At 52.6% G+C, this 19,031-nt stretch overlaps 1 protein-coding gene across 1 annotated transcript in view; it reads left to right on the top strand.

The window, feature by feature from the left end:
* The window catches only part of Gli2 (GLI family zinc finger 2), a 168,736-nt gene that overhangs the window by 127,740 nt on the left and 21,965 nt on the right, over positions 1-19,031 (top strand). Inside the window, exons 3-4 of the mRNA XM_036201985.1 lie at positions 8,871-9,073; positions 10,347-10,532. Of these exons, the coding sequence (XP_036057878.1) occupies positions 8,871-9,073; positions 10,347-10,532 (389 nt within the window). The remainder of the gene's footprint in view (positions 1-8,870; positions 9,074-10,346; positions 10,533-19,031) is intronic.

Genomic DNA, 19,031 nt, shown 5'->3' with positions numbered 1-19,031 from the left:
TGGCATTGCAAGGGTCCACCACCATGACTGCTTTTATTTTATTAAATGAGTTCGGGGAGTCAACCTCTGGTCTTCATTCTTGAGTGACGAGCACCTTAGCAGCTGAGCCACCGTCCCAGCCCCGACCCTTTCTTCTTTCTGAGTTGGTTTATCTCAAGTTACTGGGAAGCTGAGTAGCACAATGTGTGTGGAACCATGCGTGCCTCATAGACACACGTACCCTGCACACACAGAAAAGAAAGAGAAAGGAAGGGGGAGGGGCAGATGGTAAGTTGATAGACTGGGAGTGGTGTGGAGCCTAGCACAGGAGAGCAGGGATGGGAGGCCTGCCTCCTCTGCCTAACCAATCCCACAGGGGCAGTCTTGATCCCGTGAGGGACAGATACAGAGCTGCTGAGGAGGGAACCTTCCCCAGGCATGCACTAGTGGGTACTGCCTTTGAGAGAAGGTTTATTTCAGCCCAGGAGGATCAACCCATCTAGCTTTGATGGGCCAGCAGGACATTCCACACAGCTCTGGGCAAGACTGAGCTCTTAAGTCTGCCGTGCTTGTCCGCCATCCCTACAAACTCGGCTTTCCTGAAGACATCTTCCTCCTATCCCTCCCCCTCCCCTTGCCTCGCCACACCCATGGATTTGACTGTCTAGAAGATTCCACTCAGCAGTGCTCAGCCAAGGGTGGCTTCTACTGTAGACCAGGACTCCACATCCCCAGATGGTAGCCAGTGCCCAGGTCCCCTAGAAATATTTTTCAGCTTGGCAAGTCTCTCCTGGCCTTTTCCCAAGCCCAGCTGTGTCTCTAGCCCCACTACTTACCTGCAGCGAGTCCGAGGCTATCTTGAGCCCTGGCACCCCACCTCCCACCACCCACCTCCCACCACCCCACCTCTCAACACCCCACCTCCCACCACCCCACCTCCCACCACCCCACCTCTCAGCACCCCACCTCCCACCACCCCACCTCTCAGCACCCCACCTCCCACCACCCCACCTCTCAGCACCCCACCTCCCACCACCCCACCTCCCACCACCCCACCTCTCAGCACCCCACCTCCCACCACCCCACCTCCCACCACCCCATCTCCCACCACCCCACCTCTCAGCACCCCACCTCTCAGCACCTCTCTGCCTGAAAGTTAAGCACCTTGATGCAAAACATCTCCCCGACAGCTAGCTCTTATCTTTGAACTCTCTCTTTTTTTTTTTTTTCTTTTCTGAGGCAACATCTCATGTAGCCCAGGCCAGCATCTAATCCACCCTGTAGCCAAGGATGGTCTTGGATGCCCGATCCTCCTACCTCCACAGTGCTGGAGCTGTGGGCATGTTCTAGCACATCTGATGTATTTGATGCTAAGGATGGAACCAGTTCTTCATGCATGCTAAGCAAGCACCCTCCCCACCGAGCTACATCCCTAGGCCCTCCCTCTAGTAGTTTACACATCTGGAGCTCTGGGTGTATGAAGCAGCAGTGCCTTCCTGCCCTTCTGGCTCTGGGGGAGCTGAGATAAAGAAAGAGTGTGTGGGTGTGACCAATCTCTGTTAACTGCTGCAGGACCACTCTGTATGGCCTTAGCGGCCTCCGGTTTATGACCTCATTTCCCTACACAAACATCAGTGTTTATTTAGTGAGATATCTGCTCTGGGGTCAGCTCCACATACTGATTACTCTACAAGAGCTCTGCTGAAGGGTAACGGGAAAGCCGGAGCCCAACTGGCTCTGGTGAGCAGGAGAGGGGATCAGTAGGGTCCACTGTGAATGCATGTGCATCTGCATAGAATGAGTCCACCAGACAGGGCTGGAGCTAGCCAGTAGGGATCCCAAGCAGCACACATCATCCACAACTCTGACGGGACACCTGTGTAACAGGAAGACAGCTGCAGAACCCCGAAATGCTTTCTAGCAGCTCATATAAGCTCTTCACTGCAGCCCAGCAGCCTCTCCATTCTCCATCCCAGGGTCCTCACCCACTCAGCCAACTTCTGACCAGAGGCCTGGATCCCCACAGCCATCCTCTCTCCAAAATCTGGGTGTGCTAAATACCATGGACACGAAGATTAGAAAGGTCTGTGGGGACAGACCACAGACTCTCATCCTGTGCCCAGCCTGAGTGGTACAGGAGTGGGTCCGAGTCCCAGAGAACCCACTGAAACATTCAGGTTCTTGTGTCCCAGGGCAATAAATACTATTGTAGGCATTTTCTTTGGGAACTTGGATTCCATACTTGCCGGTCAGTATTTCATCTACTCTCCTTTCGTTCCTTCATTTGTCCATTGTTTATTGGTTCATTCATTCTTTTTTGTTTTGTTTTGTTTTTCAAGACAGGGTTTCTCTGTGTAGCTTTGTGCCTTTCCTGGAACTCACTTGGTAGCCCAGGCTGGCCTCGAACTCACAGAGATCCACCTGGCTCTGCCTCCCGAGTGCTGGGATTAAAGGCGTGCGCCGCCACCGCCCGGCTGGTTCATTCATTCTTGCTACTCTCCAGCAGTCTGCATCTCCAGGCATCTGGGGTGCGCTTGTGTCCTCAACATGGCTGCTGGGGGACCCTTGTCCTGCTCTGGACATTTTGTGTAGTGGCTTCTGTAATTCACCCTGGAGGTTGGAATTTCCGAGTCACAGGGTCCACATTTTCACCCTCCAGGAAGTTGCCAGATTGTTGCTAGGTGGCTTTGCCAACCAGAGCTCCCACCCACGGGGTTGAGGAGCTGAGCCACAGCAGGAGAGCACCAGCTGTGGAGACAGCTTTGTCAGAGAGTCTGATTCCCAGAACACACATTAAAAGGAAGGAGGGAAGGAAACACCGGGTGTGGCGGCACCCACGTGTAATCCCAGTACTGGGGAGGCCGAAGTAAGCCTGCCTAGCCCAATCTGAATTCCAGACCGGTAAGAGACACTGTCTCAACACACCAAGTGGATGATGCCTGAAGAATAACAAAAAATCACACACACACACACACACACACACACACACACACACACACACACTGTTGTTTTTGAGACAGGATCTCTCTCACATTGTAGCTCTGGCTGGCCTAGAACTTTCTATGTAGAACAGGTTGGCGTCAGACTCAAAACCATTCATCTGCCTGCCTCTACCTCTCTCTGCCTCCTGAGTGCCGAGATTAAAGGCATATGCCGCCAAGCCTGACAATATACACATTTTAAAAAAAAAAAATTCATCCTTACCTGGTCCAGAATACAGTCCCGAGTAGAGAGATTGCTTAGGGTCCATGAAACGCTAGATTCAGCACCACCAAAACCAAACAATGAACCTGCTGGAACTCTGAAAGTGCAATTGCCCTGAATATATGGTTTTTTTTTTTTTTATTAGATTTTTTTTGGGGAACTTTCCAAGTAGATGTATAGAAAACATAATGAGCAAGCTTGCCAATGTCTAGCTTCCCATACAAAACAAAGCAAAGAAACCCAACAAAACCCAAAGCAACAAAAGCCCCTCAGGAAGGAGGAGGAGTTTCTGGTGAGCTTTGAGGGGATGTTCTGGGTGTTGGGAGGGCCTAGGCAGCCCGTGCAGACCTGCTTGCTGTACAGGAACAGACACAGGCCCTGCCCACTCCAGCAGAAAGGAAAACAGAGAGGCCAGGTAGTAAGGCTGGGCCATTGGCGAATTCATTTCCTTTCTGACAGGTCGGTGGGCCCTGGTGGGGTCCCAAAAGAGAAACAAGACTCTGTGGTGCTGGGAATCAGCTGCTTGTTCCCAGCAGCTTAGCAACAGCATGAGGACACAGGTTCCCTGCTTCTTAGCATGGCCTGTCCATCACAGCATTGTGATCCTGGTGGGTGGCAGGCATCTTGGCCCAGAGGTAGGGCTGGAGCACACAGGCCGACAGTCCCCAGAGCCTACGGCTTGGTGTGTCACGCCGGGTGGTTTCTGCTGTGGGGAATCAGTGACCGTGTAATCCCAGTGGCGGTGGGAAGGCACGTTCTGGAGCCCTGTAAGAACAGAGGGCGGAACACAGGTCTTAGACATTCTCCCTTTGCCCCAGCATGATATGGAGGGCTTCCCATTGTCCTTGGCTGCCACAGAAAGTTCACCCACCTGGACTTAGGTCATCTCCAGAAATAACACATGAGCCCTATTCTCTGAGAGTCCCATAGTCACCATAGTGACTGGGATGACGAGGGTGGCACCTCCTGCCCCTCAAGGGCTGACCCCACCCTGGAACTGGATCTTCAACCACAAGTTTGCGCAAATCGGGGGCTTAAAGCTGTGGAAATACATTCTTTCCCAGCTCTGGGAATAGGAAGCCACAGGGCAGCCTCACCAGGCTGATGGCAAGATGGCACTGTGCCATAGAGGCTCACCGAAAAGCTGCTTTCCTTTTCTAGCCTCTGGTTCCCTGGTGGTTCCTAGCATTCATCGGTTTGGGACTCTGATCTCTGCCTCCAGGTCCCATGACCCTCTCCATTTTGAGTCCTATGTTCCCTGACCTCTGAGGACCCTGTGATGACATCTAGGACTGACCACTTGCATCATCTCAGTCTTTCCCTTTGCCGCGTCTGCCGCGTCCCTTGTTGAACAGATGCAGTTGACTACAGGTTCCAGGGATGCAGACATGTGTCTGGGAAACGTCCCCAGCTTCCCTCACGCCTTCGGCACGTGTTTTTTCCTCCCCTCCAGTCCATAAACTCACAGCTGTGATGGCTCTTTGCTCATGAAGAGATAGGCACAGAGAAGGCACACCGTTTTCTCCCAGCCACACAGCTCAGAGTAAGCCGAGCTAAGCTAAAAATGGAACCCAGGTCTTTTGCTATTGTGCCTGCTGTTCTCACTGGTCACCTCCATCCATCATCTATCCATCCATTCATCAACCACCCACCCATCTATCCATTCATCCATCTATCCATCATCCATCTATCCACCCATCAACCATCCATCCATCCATCCATCCATCCATCTATCCATCCATCTACTCACCCATTCCATCTATCCCTCCATCCATCCATCTATCATTCATCTATCCATCCACTCACCCATTACATCCATCATCCATCCATCCCATCCTCCATCAATCCATCCATCCACTCATCCATCCATCATCCATCTATCCATCCATCCACTCACTCATTCCATCCATTCATCAATTCATCCATCCACTCACTCATTCCATCCATCCATCCATCATCCATCTATTCATCTATCTACTCACCCATTCCATCCATCCATCATCCATCTATCCATCTATCCACTCACCCATTCCATCTATCCGTCATCCATCCATCCATCATCCATCCATCCATCCATCCACTCACCCACCCATCCATCAACCATCCATCCATCCATCATCCATCTATTTGACACAATAGCATGACCTCTAGTAAGCATAGGCTTAGTACTTGGCAAGTGGACCTAGTGGTTGCCTACTCCTGGGCCTGTCCACCCACCAAGGACATAGGACATGCTTGAGCATGTCACCACCAGTCATTTCTCCCAAGGGAGCCCAGTCATTAGCTAAGCTCAAAATGGGAAAGGCTCCATCTTCCATAGGAGCAGCTCACAGGGTATCCAACCTTTACCTGGATCTAGGAAGCTTCTTGGGCAAGGGACTTCTGATGTCACTCTTGGGAAAGAAATGAGAGCAGCTGAGAAGTGTGCAGATGAGAAGGTGGGAGCTGGGGTCAGAGTTGTAGCCTGTCTACCAAGGCCCCAGGTCACCCCAGAAGCCAGCCCAGGAGAGGTGTGGGCTGACAGTCAAGAGTCTAGTCTCTCCTTTCCCATCTTCACAGAGGCTCCAGATCATGCAAGGGACCATCAACTCCTAGTGTTTCAACTTACTGCCTTCACTGGCCCCTCATGATCATGCCGACATGTCTTTAGGTCCCAGTAGTTATCTGTGAGATGGGACATAGGCTCCTGCCTGGCTCTGGCCTCATGGTCCTGTCTCAGCTGCTCAGGGTGGGTTCTTCCCACCCTCTCCCACCCAGGTGCTCAGGTTGAGTCTGGGTGAGTCAGCATGCTGTTCACTTTCCCAGACAGGCATTGCTGGGTGGGGCTCAGGGCCCCCACACCCCTCCCCTCACACCCCCTCTCATTTCCTTTCCCTCCTCTCAATCCATTAGGATGGAACACGTCCATTCCTGCCCCAGGGCTGTTCCAGGCTACGGAGCCCACGCCCTCCCTCCCTTCAGATCCCCATCTGTGAAAGCTTTGCTCATGCTCCCAGCCTGAAGGACTCTCATACCTCCCCTCCAGGAAGACATGGCTGCCATCATTCTAGCTCCCCAGGGATCCATTACCAAAGGGTCTGGGCGTGCTAGCTCAGGCCCAGTCTTGGTGCTAGGGTGCATGTGGCTGGCCATATGGGATTCTCATCACCTCAACTTCTCCTTTAGTCTTCTGCCAGAACTCCTGTGCTGACATGTGAGAAGGGGGTGTGAGCTGGGCATGTCAGGAGGGTGAGCTGGGTGTGCTCCCCCTACTGTACTCCTGTGTTCCCATGATGTTCAATATGAGAAGGGGAAGTACTGGCTAAGCACCTACTAAGCACCTGGCCCAGCTCCTCTACACACTTGTTCATCTGTCTGCACCTGTTCATCCATCTACACCCGTACCAGCCTGCAGGCCAGGAACACTCAGCTCTAAGGGGTGTGGTATCGGGCCACACAAGAGTGGCAACACAGAGATTTAGACCCCCATCTGTCTATCCTTAAAGTCCAAACTCTGCCTACACATATCTACAGAAGTGTCTGCATGTAGCAGGAACATGATCAGCCATCCTGTCACAGCCAGAGCCAGAGGGACACACATGGCCAGAAGTACACCAGCCAGCTCCTCCTCCTCCTTTGTGAAACACGGCAATCCCTTCGCAGATCACACAAGGCCCCACCACAATTAAGCCCCAGAGTAGTACAGCTCTCTAGGTGGGTCCCCTCCACATCTGCCTTGGAAGTGACAGCGGCTAAAAGTGGCTTGTGACTTATGCCATAGGCTGTCTTCTGCCAGTGAGCTTGTCACCCACTGGGGAAATGCCCCGGGCACCTACAGACTGCCATTCCCAGTCAGGTGTGCATGTTCAAAGGTGCCTGGGTAAGTCATGCTACTAGGCAAATCCAGTGGCCCTGGGAGACAAACCTGAGACCCTAGTGGTGTTCTTTGGGAAGTGTGGAATAAGTTTGTGAAGGAGCTTCAGTAAGGGAGTTGCCCAGGGGTCTCCCAGTGTCCAGGTGACAGGTATGAGAAGGGATTTGCATGAGACAGAGGATGCAGGATGGCATCTAGAGACATGGGCGAATCTCAAAGGCTGCACATGGTTGGACAGGCTTATTGGGTTTGCATGTTTGCATGGCCAAGGCCCTGGCATCACAGATGCTGAAGAGTGATACAACAGAATGCTTCCTCCCAGACCTATGGAGCAACCTTAAAAAGAGACTCAAATGTTGAGAAGAGCCGTAGCCTCCAAGGCATATAGATATTGACTGCAGTCATCCCAAGCAATGGAAACCAAGCCATGTGCCCATGTGACTGCCAAGGGTATTCAAGACAGGGGGCTCTGAATAAGAAACGTCACCACATAAGGAGAGCTAGAACAATATTCTGTGTTTTAGTTGCAGCTCACCAGCTTGGAAACTGTTCTTGGGCTGTTGCAATACCTCAGTGGGTAAAGTGCCCGCTTTGCAAGCATGAAGACCAGTCCCCAGAACCCACATAAAAGAGCTGGGCACAGTGGCATGGTGTGTGCTTACAATCCCAAACCTGGGGAGGAGAGACAGGTGGGTCACTGGCTCACTAGTTAGCCAGCTTTGGCCAGTGAGAAACATGATATTTAAAATACAAATTTTAAAAAGTTAAAAGGTGAGATGGAGAGCATCTGAGAAACAATATCTGGATTGACCTCTGGCCTATGCATGCATACTTGCGTGTGCACGCGCACACAGACACACACACACACACACACACACACACACACATACACACACACACAGACACACAGACACACACACACACACACACACACACACACACACACACACATACACACACACACTCCTCACACAGAAAAACTGATCCTGAATCTTGAACTTCTCCTTCACCGCTGGCCCTGCATCTGAGTGATCTGACTGAAGCTAAACATTTGCCCTTGCAGATCCAGCCTTTTGCTCAGCCTGTTTGCAGTGAGCTTTTAGGATCTCATTCCTGGAGCTGGTATTGTCATGGTTGGTCTGTGTCCTGTCCACGTATGTTCCTATCATTCATGCATCACCTATGCACTGACATGTGCAGGCACACAGGAGCAGGGTTGCAGCCCAAACATGTGGGTCAGCTGAGCTTAGGCCCAGCAAACCCAAAGGGAGTGTTCAGAGTTCCACTACCAGGATTGTGGTGCTGGCAGTGTGAATATGTAGACGCCTTTCTGTGGGTGTGCACAAGTCTATGGAAGTTAGAGCACAACCTCCCAAGTGTCGCCACCTTTGGTGTGGGACAGGGTCTCTACAGTCCTTGAATGTTGCCAAGTAGCAAAACTAGCTAGCCAGTGTGTCCCAGGGGTCTGCCTGTGTCTTCATCTCAGCACGGCTGCAACTACAAGCCTATTCGTCCACTCCCGGTTCCTACCACTGTCTCTGGGGACTGGATTCGTATCCTTAGGCTTGCAAGGCAGGCACTTTACCTACTAAGCCATCTCTCAATCCCCATGGAGCTTCTGGTCTGGGTCCCCTGGCTGATTCTTCCAAGGTCTGACTCTAAGCTGGAGATGACTGAGGGACGCTGACCTGGAAGATCGGAAGGACAAGCTTCTGCGGGAAGCCTGTCTGTGGGTGCCCGCACATGTCGGCGGCTTCTCCCATGGCTTGAGGTTCTTGGTTGGGTATCTGCGCCCCCCGGGCCTTTCTGAGACTATAACCTTTTGTCTCCACAGGCCTCCCACCCTGAGTGGCAGCCCTGTCATCTCAGATATCTCCTTGATTCGGCTTTCTCCACACCCTGCCGGCCCCGGGGACTCCCCTTTCAGTGCGCACCACCCCTATGTGAACCCACATATGGAGCACTACCTCCGGTCTGTACACAGCAGCCCCACACTCTCAATGATCTCTGCAGCCCGGGGCCTCAGCCCTGCTGATGGTAAGTGGTGTTGGAGCAGGAGCAGCAGGGACATTGGGTGCTACAGGTGACTCAGTGGCTCTGCCCACACCGCCAGCCTGTTTTTCATCGTCTTCCAGCAACATGTAAAATTACAATTTCATCAATGGGTCGATCTATTGATTAGGTCAAAGCCCTCGTGATCCAGTCATTTCCCCCAAAGGACCACCTCTGCTCATTGCACTGCGGACCCAAGTTTTCAAACGTGAGCCACTGAGGGATATTTTATATCCAGGCCTTAGTAGCCTCATCATAGGAACAGACTGCTGCTTGCAATACCCCAAAGGCTGCAGAAGCCAGTGTTAAGTAAGGGCTACTGTGTAGGAATGTCTCCAGGAACTGAACATCAAAAGGAAGGCAGAGCACAGCTAGCTGCTGCCTGGATCTCTGTTTTCTGTCTCTTTGCCGATCAACACAGATAGTGTCCTAACCCCCAGGGATCCCCTGGAGCTGAGTTACAGTCAGCTGAGGCCCCAACCTCCAGGGATAGACCAGTGACTGTGTCAGCTCAGATGCTTAGAAGGGAGCAACCCACTGGATCAGGTTGATTTGAACCAGAAGTGAGCTGTCATGTAATATAGTGACTCTCTCAGATCTAAATTCTATCCTAGGGGCTGAAGAGACAGCTCAATTGGCAAGTCTGAGTTCCATCATCCAGAACCCAAGTTTTTTTTTTTAAAGAAAAGAAACAAAAAGTAGGGTTCAGTGGCAATCCGCTGGACCCCCAGCCCTGGGGGAACAGAGACTGAGGTCCTCTTGCTAGCCAGTCTAGCAGAATCAGTGAGGTCCAGGTTCAGTGAGAGACCCTGCCTCAAAAAGACAGCCAGAGAGCAGCTGACGAAAATATCCAGTGTTGATCTCTGGCCTCCATGTGAGCTCAGGTGGTGATGGGTGGGCTAAGAGGTTCCCCGTTGAGACTCCACACCAGAGGTGAATTTCTTTTTCCTTCTTTAAACAGTAAATTCTGTTTTTTAGACTTCATTTATATATTTTCATTTCATGTGTGTGTGTGTGTGTGTGTGTGTGTGTGTGTGTGTGCGCGCGCGCGCGCGCGCATATTTGCATACGTTCTTCCAGAGGCCAGAGAGAGTATTAGATCTCCCGGAGCTGGAGTTTCAGGTAGTTGTGAGCCATTCACCATGTGTGCTGGGAACTGAACTCAGGTCCTCGGCAACAGCAGTGTGCACGCTTAACTGCTGAGCTATCCCTTGGATGGTAAATTCTGACGGTTTCTTTCTCTTACCTTCTGTGACAGTGGCCCACGAGCATCTGAAAGAGAGAGGACTGTTTGGTCTTGCTGCCCCAGCTACCAACCCTTCAGACTATTACCACCAGATGACCCTCATGGCAAGCCACCCTACACCTTATGGGGACCTTCTGATGCAGAGTGGGGGTGCTGCTGGTACGCCCCATCTCCATGACTACCTCAATCCTGTGGATGGTGAGTACTGGAGGGAGCATGGAGGGAAATGCCGTGGGGTGAGGGTGACTGGCTAAAACAGAAAGCAGTCGTTCAGTTCCTTCGGAGGCAAGAGACACAAGTTGAAGTCCTTATGCACGCCAATATTGTCCACACTGCACCCCAACACTGTCGACGCTGCTGCCATGGGAACTGAGGCTGGGTGACCAAGAGCCCTGTGGTCATCACAAAGACTAGAACGTACTCACTGCACTTTGGGAAGAATCTGTAGTGGGAGCTGCAGACACCGCCCAGCACCGGGAACTGGTAAACTGAGATGGAATAGGGTAAACACACCGGGGATGGAGGCGCATCCTCGGGTAATGGGATGCAACTTGGAGAAAGAGTCAGGGAGTCGGGGAGACAAAGGTGTCCCTCACTAATCAAGCACAGAACTGAAGAGGCAAGTCCACCCACTAGCCTAGGAAGAGCTGTCCCCGCAGGGCACCAGCGGGTACAAAGGGCCTGAGCCATGCTCCTGCCGGGCTCCGGAGACCAGTGTGATGGGTAGAAATCAAGCAAAAGGCAGGAATGGTGCTGAGGCCAGTGTTCTGAGGTGGGCTGTGCCACCACCTAGCTGGGGCTTGTTAAAGGCTTTGCTGGAGTGAAACGGGGCTGTGGAACCACGCTGATCTGAGAACCCAGTCAGGGCAGGCAACAGTAGACCTCCCCGCCATAGGTGAGGTGCATTAAGGGAGATGACTGGCTAGAGATGTAAGACATGTTCCCATCTCGGACGTGGACGTGCAGGGAAAGAGGAACACAGTACTTCTGTTCCTTCTTGCTGCTTTGCTGTGGCCGAATATTGGACGCCTCACACGCCCACCCCCAGTTTAAAAAAAAAAAAAAAAAAAACAACCTGACAGAGGCGCCACAGGAAGGGAGATTGGTTGCGGCTCACACATCAGTCACGGCGGGGAAGGCATGGCAGCAGCAGCGTGAGGCAGCAGGGCACATCACATCCGGTCCAGAAGCAGAGACAAGCCATCCACCCCTCTGTATTCAGTCTGGACCCCAGCCCACAGAACGGGTGTGGCTCACAGTCAGGGTGGGTCTTCTCACCTCAATTGGCATGATCCAGAAAATCCTCCACACACGTGTCTCCTGGGTGATTCTGTACCTTTCCGAGTTACCAACTGTTATAAACCATCATGAAGAGCCAAGGTCAACGCCAGGTCTAGGTCCCAAGAGATAGGATAGTCAGTGACAACATGGGGCATGTGCTGGGCTGTTTTACAGGGTGGGAGGTCAGGAGCGTTGGACAGATGAGGTCTTAGGTACACACCATGCCCTTCCTTCTCACTAGAAGCCGTCCCTGTGCTTTCACAGAGGGCCATAGCCCCTGACTACGAGCCCCTGGGTCAGCATGCAGCCCCTGCCAGTGGGAAAGAAACAAGCTCAGTACCGTTGTCCCCTCCGTCTAGACCGTGTTCCACCTAGCAACCCTGGAGCTGTCCAAGGACGCTGGGCCGCAGGCTAAGTAGAGTGGAAACCATCAAGAACTAGGCTGGTGGCACTCTCCTCGGGCCCTGCCAGGAGCAGCCTCTTCATGCCACCGTGGCACGTGGTGGGGGAGAGGGGCCTGCAGAGAGGCCATCTGGTCCTGCAGGGGGGAGACAGGCCATGGCAGCTGTTCAGAGGCTACTGAGGCAGTGAGATTCAGGGTGGGCACATGTCACCCAGGCCTCCGCTCACACCCTAGGCTCCATTCCCGGGCTCCCTGCCACATCCACCACTGCAGCACTGCTCAGTGGCCTTCTCCAGTTGTCCAGTCGAGCTATCTCTTTACAGAGGTGGGACTAACAGTGTTCCTTCTCCAGGAAGTCTGTCTAGATGCTTCCAGCCTCCTCTGGTTTGTCCTGCCTCTCTGAGACTTAAAGACCACCCCCTTCACCACCGCCACCACACATGCAAGGTCAGGTTTCTGTCCATCCCTGCCATTCCCTGATGGGAGGCTGCTGAGTGACAAAGTAATGGTGCTAACATTCAGTCTAGTGTCTGCCCCCACCCCATTCAGTGCCTTCCCCAAGAAGGTGTTGGGTCTAGGATTCAGCACAGTGTAGGGGCTCCTTTCCCATCCTTTCCCACAGCAGGGAGTGGGGTCGGGGACTAGGGAGGGTGCATCAGGGACACAGTGTTTTCCAGTGTTGTAAACGCAGCCACAGCAACACGAGGCAGGAGGGAGGTGCTGGGGTCAAGTGCAGAGTCATGCCCACATGCCAGCGTTGGCCGCTCTGGGCAGCCCCCCTCCAAGGGCTCCAGCAGGAACATGGACATCACTGGCAAGTGGACAGATGCATTGGTGCTATGGCGAGGGGACCAAGTTGAGCAGGTGTGCCCACACAGCAGGAGAGGCAGAACTGGGCAGACGGGAATCACACTGTGGCAGCACTCCTGAGCGCCTTGCCTGGGTGTGCACCTCCATGCAGTACTATGCATGCAACGGACAGAAAAAAAATGACTGTTTCTCCTGCGGCTAGAGTTAGGACCTTGCTTAGGACGAGCAAACATGTCCTGTAGATGGAGTTTTGAGCCTAGCTCTCTTAGCTGGCCGCAATGCCCCCTTGCCAGTTCCTGAACTCTCTCCTTGAGAAGGCTGCTGGGCAGCTGAGTTTAGAATCAGCACAGAGCAGCAGGGCAGGAAGCAGAGGGGAGCCAGCACTGATACCTTGGGACCTGGTGAGGAGACAGCAGGGGGGACCCAGGTCAGCCTCTGCTGTCCCCACCTTCTTTGGGATAGCTAGGTCGAGAGATACCAGTAAGTGGGACACAGTGTATATATGCCAAGTGGATGGAGCTAGCTGAAGGATTGATTACGCAGTAAATGTAGAATAAAGGTAAATGTGGTCTACTGGCTAACATACACTGGGTCCTCAATTGATGCTCAGTGTGACCTTTGACTACCAGTATCCCTTTACCTCTTTCAAACCCACCCTTATCTCCAGGAGTCCATATCTTAGCTGTCATCACCCCCTTCCACATAGTGCATCTACCCAGGTCACAGGCCACTCTGGGCATCATGTCCTCATCCTCTCCCAAGTGTGCTAGGTGTGGCTTGTCCCCTCTCCTGCCAGCACTGCACTTACCAGAGTCATCAGGGTCAGAGCCTGGGCCCTGGCAGCAATAACAACCAGGCTCAGCAGTCCATCCTCAACAGGCCAATTAAACAGACCAGTAATAGTGAAAAGCAGAGAAGGATCTGTTCACTGTGACCACATTGGGAAGAGGAACAAAGCGGTCCAGTGAACACACACGCACACACACACACACACACACACACACACACACACACACACTCCATCTTCAGGGTTTAAATAGGAAGTTTGGGTTTAAATGGAGGGTGAGAGGTATACATAGCTAAGTGATCCTGGTCAATATGGGGTCTAGCCATCAAATATTCCCTGAAAGATGTTCTGACAAGTTGTCAGAACTGTGTGAACTCTTTCTGGGAGACAAGCTCACCCTCAGGCTGGCCTGGGGTTTCAGCCCTTCCCTTCTTCCAGTGTGAGCTTCCTGGGGAAATTCCACTTCTTTGGAGTCTATTGTCTGATAGCTGTGGGACCCAACACGAGTTGTGGGTGTCCTCTTTTCTGCAACCCTGTTGCTGCCTCCCCTTGCAGGCCCCCTGGTGCCTTCAGCTCTGCTTGTCTGTGGTGGCATGCCAGAGGGCTTAAGAGCTGTGCAGCTCCAAAATCACCACAGGCACCAAGTCCCGGGTGCCCGAGGAACTCCAGGCACCCAACTCTAGCTGACCTGGATGTCTTTCACATACGATGGCCAGACTTGCTGCTGGACCGACTGGGTGGCTCACAGCCTGTAAGACCTGCTGAGTCAGCAGAGTGGCCAGCCCAGGAGACCGGGTAGAGAAAGATGCAAGCTTCTTAGTGCAGAAGCCACTGGAGTGGGCAGGGGAGCTGGTGCCAGCTGTGGGTGGCTTAGAAGGGGTCTCGGAGAGCTATGCGCTCCAGAATATGCAGCATTTGCTGCATCTGGGGCCTGGGCATGTCTAAGAAACAAGATGGTCGGGGCTGGAGGAGTTCACGGGCTGGGAGCACCCACCTCCAAGGGCACCTTGCTGTAGCTTACCACAGCCACTGCACCTCTCCACTTCTGTGTTAAGGTCAGCAGATTCCCAGATACCTGAGCAGGATCGGGATGGCAGGTGGTAGCTGGGGAAGACTGGGGACAGAATATGAACAGCCAGCTATTTCTTTCTCTTGGTTCCTAATCTGCCACAGCCCAAGAAAACCACACCAGTCCGTAAGGATGTTCTGTTTTTCCTGTTCATTTTACTCAGTAAGGGTTTCCAAGCAGATTTACTCAATTTTCACTCAGGTAGGAACCCAGGGCCTCGCACATGCTAAATGCCAACGCCATCACTGAGCTAGGCTCAGATTTTTTCTTTCCTTTTTTCTTAAATATTGTATTTCGCTTATCTGTTGTGCATGTGTGAGCATGCATGCCACAGTGCTCATATGGGGACTGGTTTTCTAATCACATCACGTGGGACTAAGGGATGGAACTCCAGTCGTGGCAGCAAGCACCTCTAACTGGTGAGCCATCTCAGATCTACCCCAGCCCTTTCCAAACTAGTGGGAGGCAGAGCTTAGATCTCTGCTTCAGATTGTTATAGTATAGGGGGCACTTCCATTCAGCTTAGTACCTGTGCAGATAATCTGCTGGGTTTCTGAGAGATGCTAAATAAGCCCCGCCCCCACCCAACCTGCTCCATGGCATCCCCCGAGCCCATCCTCCTCCTCCCCTCAAGGGAACAACTCCTGTATTTTCTGCATCCCCACCCCCAGGGGATGCTTCAGTCGTGGCAAACTTAGATCTTTTTGACCAAGTTCCTTTTTGCCCAGTGTTCCTGCAGAAGAAATGGTACACACACACACACACACACACACACACACACACACACACACGAACGCACACATGCACACACAGTCAGAGGCTGTTTACTCAGCATACCTTCTGGGTAGGCTTCTCTACTGCTATCATAAAGCACTGATCAAAACCAACCTGTTGGAGAAGGGTTATTTCATCTCACAGCTTCCAGGTGACACTCTATCTCCGAAGGAAGCCAAGGTAGGAGCTCAAGGCAGCAATCTGGAGGCAAGAACCAAAGCAGAGACCATGGCGAACACTGCTCACTGGCTTGTGCCCCTTGGCTCGCTCAGTTTGAATTTTTACACAACCCAGGACCACCTGCCGAGGGGTGGTACCACCCACAGTGACCTGGACCTTCCCACATCAATCATCAATCAAGAAAATGCCGCCACAGGCTTGCCTACAACCAGTCTTGGGACACAATCTCTCAATTGAGGTTTCTTCTTCCCAGACGAGGCCAGTTTATGTCAAGTTCACAAAACAAAACAATCACCGTCACAGCCAGTATCACATACCGGGTCAGGTTCTAGGCACTAGGCACGAGGCTGCTCATCAAGTTCTGCCCCCAAAGAGCTCTCTGTCTGTCTGGCCAGGCGCCAGGCTGCCCTTTGTAAGCACGCCAATGCAGGTCCTGACCTGACCTGACCCATCCTCTCCCTGTCTCCTCTCTCAGCACTTGCCTTCATGTCTGGAGACAGGGGCACCCGGCAGAGAAGAGAACATTCCAGGGGTTTTGTGTATCCAACAGAGGCATGGAGGCAGGATCTGCCAGACTGTGAGGCAATCTGAGAAGGCTAGTGGGCACTCAGCCCTCAGATCCTCCTCCAGATCTCCCATACCTACAACATGGGTTTACCTTAGTTAAGTACCCAATGCACAACAGTGTGTTAAACAGTCATAACTGACTTAACTCAGGGGGGCTAAATAAACAGTTCTTAAAACAGAACTTTTTCATGTAGCCCAGCCTGGCCTTGAACTCACTATGTAGCTGAGGATGACCTTGAACTTCTGATCCTCCTGCCTCTACCTCCCTAAAATTTTAGGCCTGTACCATCACGCCGATTTATGTGGTGCTGGGCTCAGAACCCAGGCCTTCATACATGATAGACAAGCTCTCCACCAAGTGAGCTACATCCCCACCCCTAGAACTTCACATGTATTTTTTCCTGAAGGAGTGAACTTAATCATAAGCTGAAGAGGTTGTCTGTGTCTGAGAACTTACAATAGCTTCTCGTGGGTTTTGTGGGCACCCCACACGTGGGACGCTTTAGGTGGGTCAGAAAGACAGCAAGGCCTCTGACAGGTCCAGACACCAATGCCGCCTTCCACCCTGGGCCACAGTGAGGGCGGGACCAGGGAGATGAGGCTCTGGTACAGATGTCTCTCCCTCCGTGTCTTGTGTCTTTTCTTCTCTTGCCTGGCTTCTAGCAGGAGGACCAGGCACTACGCCCCGAGAAGGGAGCAGAGCCAGCCGCAAATCCAAAGTCATCCATTCCTCTGCTGGCGGCTCTGTGGAGAGCGCCAGCTCAGCACTTGTCATGGCCCCCAGCAGGGGACTTTCTCACACCAGGCTGTTGACACTGGCACTGTGACAGTGCTAGCAGTCAGAACCCACCTCCCCCATCACTCCAAGAAGATTGAAATGTCCTGATTGAAGTACTGCCGGCTCATAGCCCTATAACTCCTCAGCTGTGTGTTTTATTGTCATATTGACACTAATTTGACTCGGATGTCACCTCCATCCTGATGCTCATTCTTTATGCAGGCTGCGGAGGGGGAGGCTCAGAAACCGATGGCATTGATCTCACAGGAGAGAGGCAGACATCGCTGGGGCCTCAGGGGACTGACTGATTCCGGCAGAGAGTCCAGGCCCAGCCTGGGACAGAGGGGAGATTGAGGCTGAGGAGAGCAGACTACATGTCCCACAGGCTTCTGGGTACAGGCTGCGTTTCAGCTGGGTCAGAGAGGCCATTTGAGTTGACCGGGATACAAAGGAACTAACTGCCCTTGTGATGTAACTTAGGTAGGAGACAGTGGCCTCTACCTAAGTCCTCAGCTCTGTGGTTCTTCCATGTAAAGAATGGGGCCTTCGGTCAGTGAAGTGTAAATAGAGTACTTGGGCTGAATCCCTCAGAATACAACCTAAGAGTGAGCCCAGGAAAGACCTGGGCCAGCTGTAGTGGGTTACACCTATAGTCTCAGTGCTTAGAAGATGTAAGTTGGAGATATGGTTGGGAAGATTTGGCCCATTCAGCAAAAGATTTGGCCTTGAACGCATGAGGATGTGAGTCCAAATTCCCAGAACCAATGTGGAAAGTGTGAAGTGTGACCTCACCTGTAACCCCAGCAGTGGACACAATAGGGGTGACCTCACCTGTAACCCCAGCAGTGGACACAATAGGGGTGACCTCACCTGTAACCTCTGCAGTGGGGGGCAGGAGGCAGCTTCAGGAGGATCCCTGAAAGCTTGGAGGTCAGCCAGCTTAGCCCAATCAGTGGGCCCAGGCCAAAGAGCCACCCACCTCAAAAAACATCAGTGTTGACATGGTCTCCCTGCACATCTACACATATGTGCTTGTATATGTGCTCATACACAAGAAGGAGGAAAGGAGAGGAGATGGGAGAGAAGGGGAGAGGGAAGAGGCAGGGGGAGGGGGAGGGAAGGGAAGGGAGCTAATGGGTGAGACAGAGTCAGAGATAGGTAAGGGCAGGAACTGGCCGCATCAGGCATCTTCTGAGGCAGAGCAGGCCAGTGGCTGGTCACTCGGTGGCCAGTGTTAGGACAGGCAGCAACCACAGATGAATGGCTGCTGGGAGCGCACCAGTCCCCAGACATAAATCACAGGAAAAGCACGGGAAATGAGTGCCAGGCTTTTCTTCCTATTTAGTGATTTATCAAGGGAAGAGACGCGTTAATAAACACATTTCCCTCGAGGGCCAGGAATAACAGAGATGAATACCACTGTCAGTTTGGGCCTGCTTCCTCGTGTTAGGGGCACCCGAGAGGGTGGAAGTCAGAGTGATAACAGCGAAATCTCCTTTTGAAAAATATATGACGATGGGCTGCGGTGATAACTCCGTCAAGGAAAGTGCTTGCCTTGCAAGCCTGGGGCCCTGAGTTCCATTCCCTGGGACCCCTGTGAGAAAGGGTGTGCTGGAGCATCCTCCCAGAAGGTGGATACAGGTCGATCCCCGGGATTTGGTGCCCTCTCACCCCGCCCCAGCCTAGCTTACTTGGTGAGTTCTAGGCCTGTCTAAAAAAGACGGACAGTTCCTAAGGAACACTACCCGAGAATGTCTTCTGGACTGTACCCGCACATGTGCACGCACACACGCGCACACACACACACACACACGCACGCACGCACGCACGCACGCACGCGCACACATGCACATAAACACACATACCAAAAGAAAATAATGTGCCAAAGACTACATGAGTCTTCCTTGAGCAGATGCTACAGGCCAGGCCACCCATCACCGAACTTCACATCTTACAGCAGCCCTGAAGGCTGCCACTACCATAAGACCCCACTGTGGGACAGTGAAGAAACTTTAGTGACTGGAGTCATCCAGTGATGTCAAAGCATT

This window comes from Onychomys torridus, chromosome 11, assembly GCF_903995425.1.
Source record: "Onychomys torridus chromosome 11, mOncTor1.1, whole genome shotgun sequence".
Lineage (NCBI taxonomy): Eukaryota > Metazoa > Chordata > Mammalia > Rodentia > Cricetidae > Onychomys > Onychomys torridus.
Note: the sequence above shows the minus strand (reverse complement) of the source record. Positions and strands in the feature narration are given on the sequence as shown.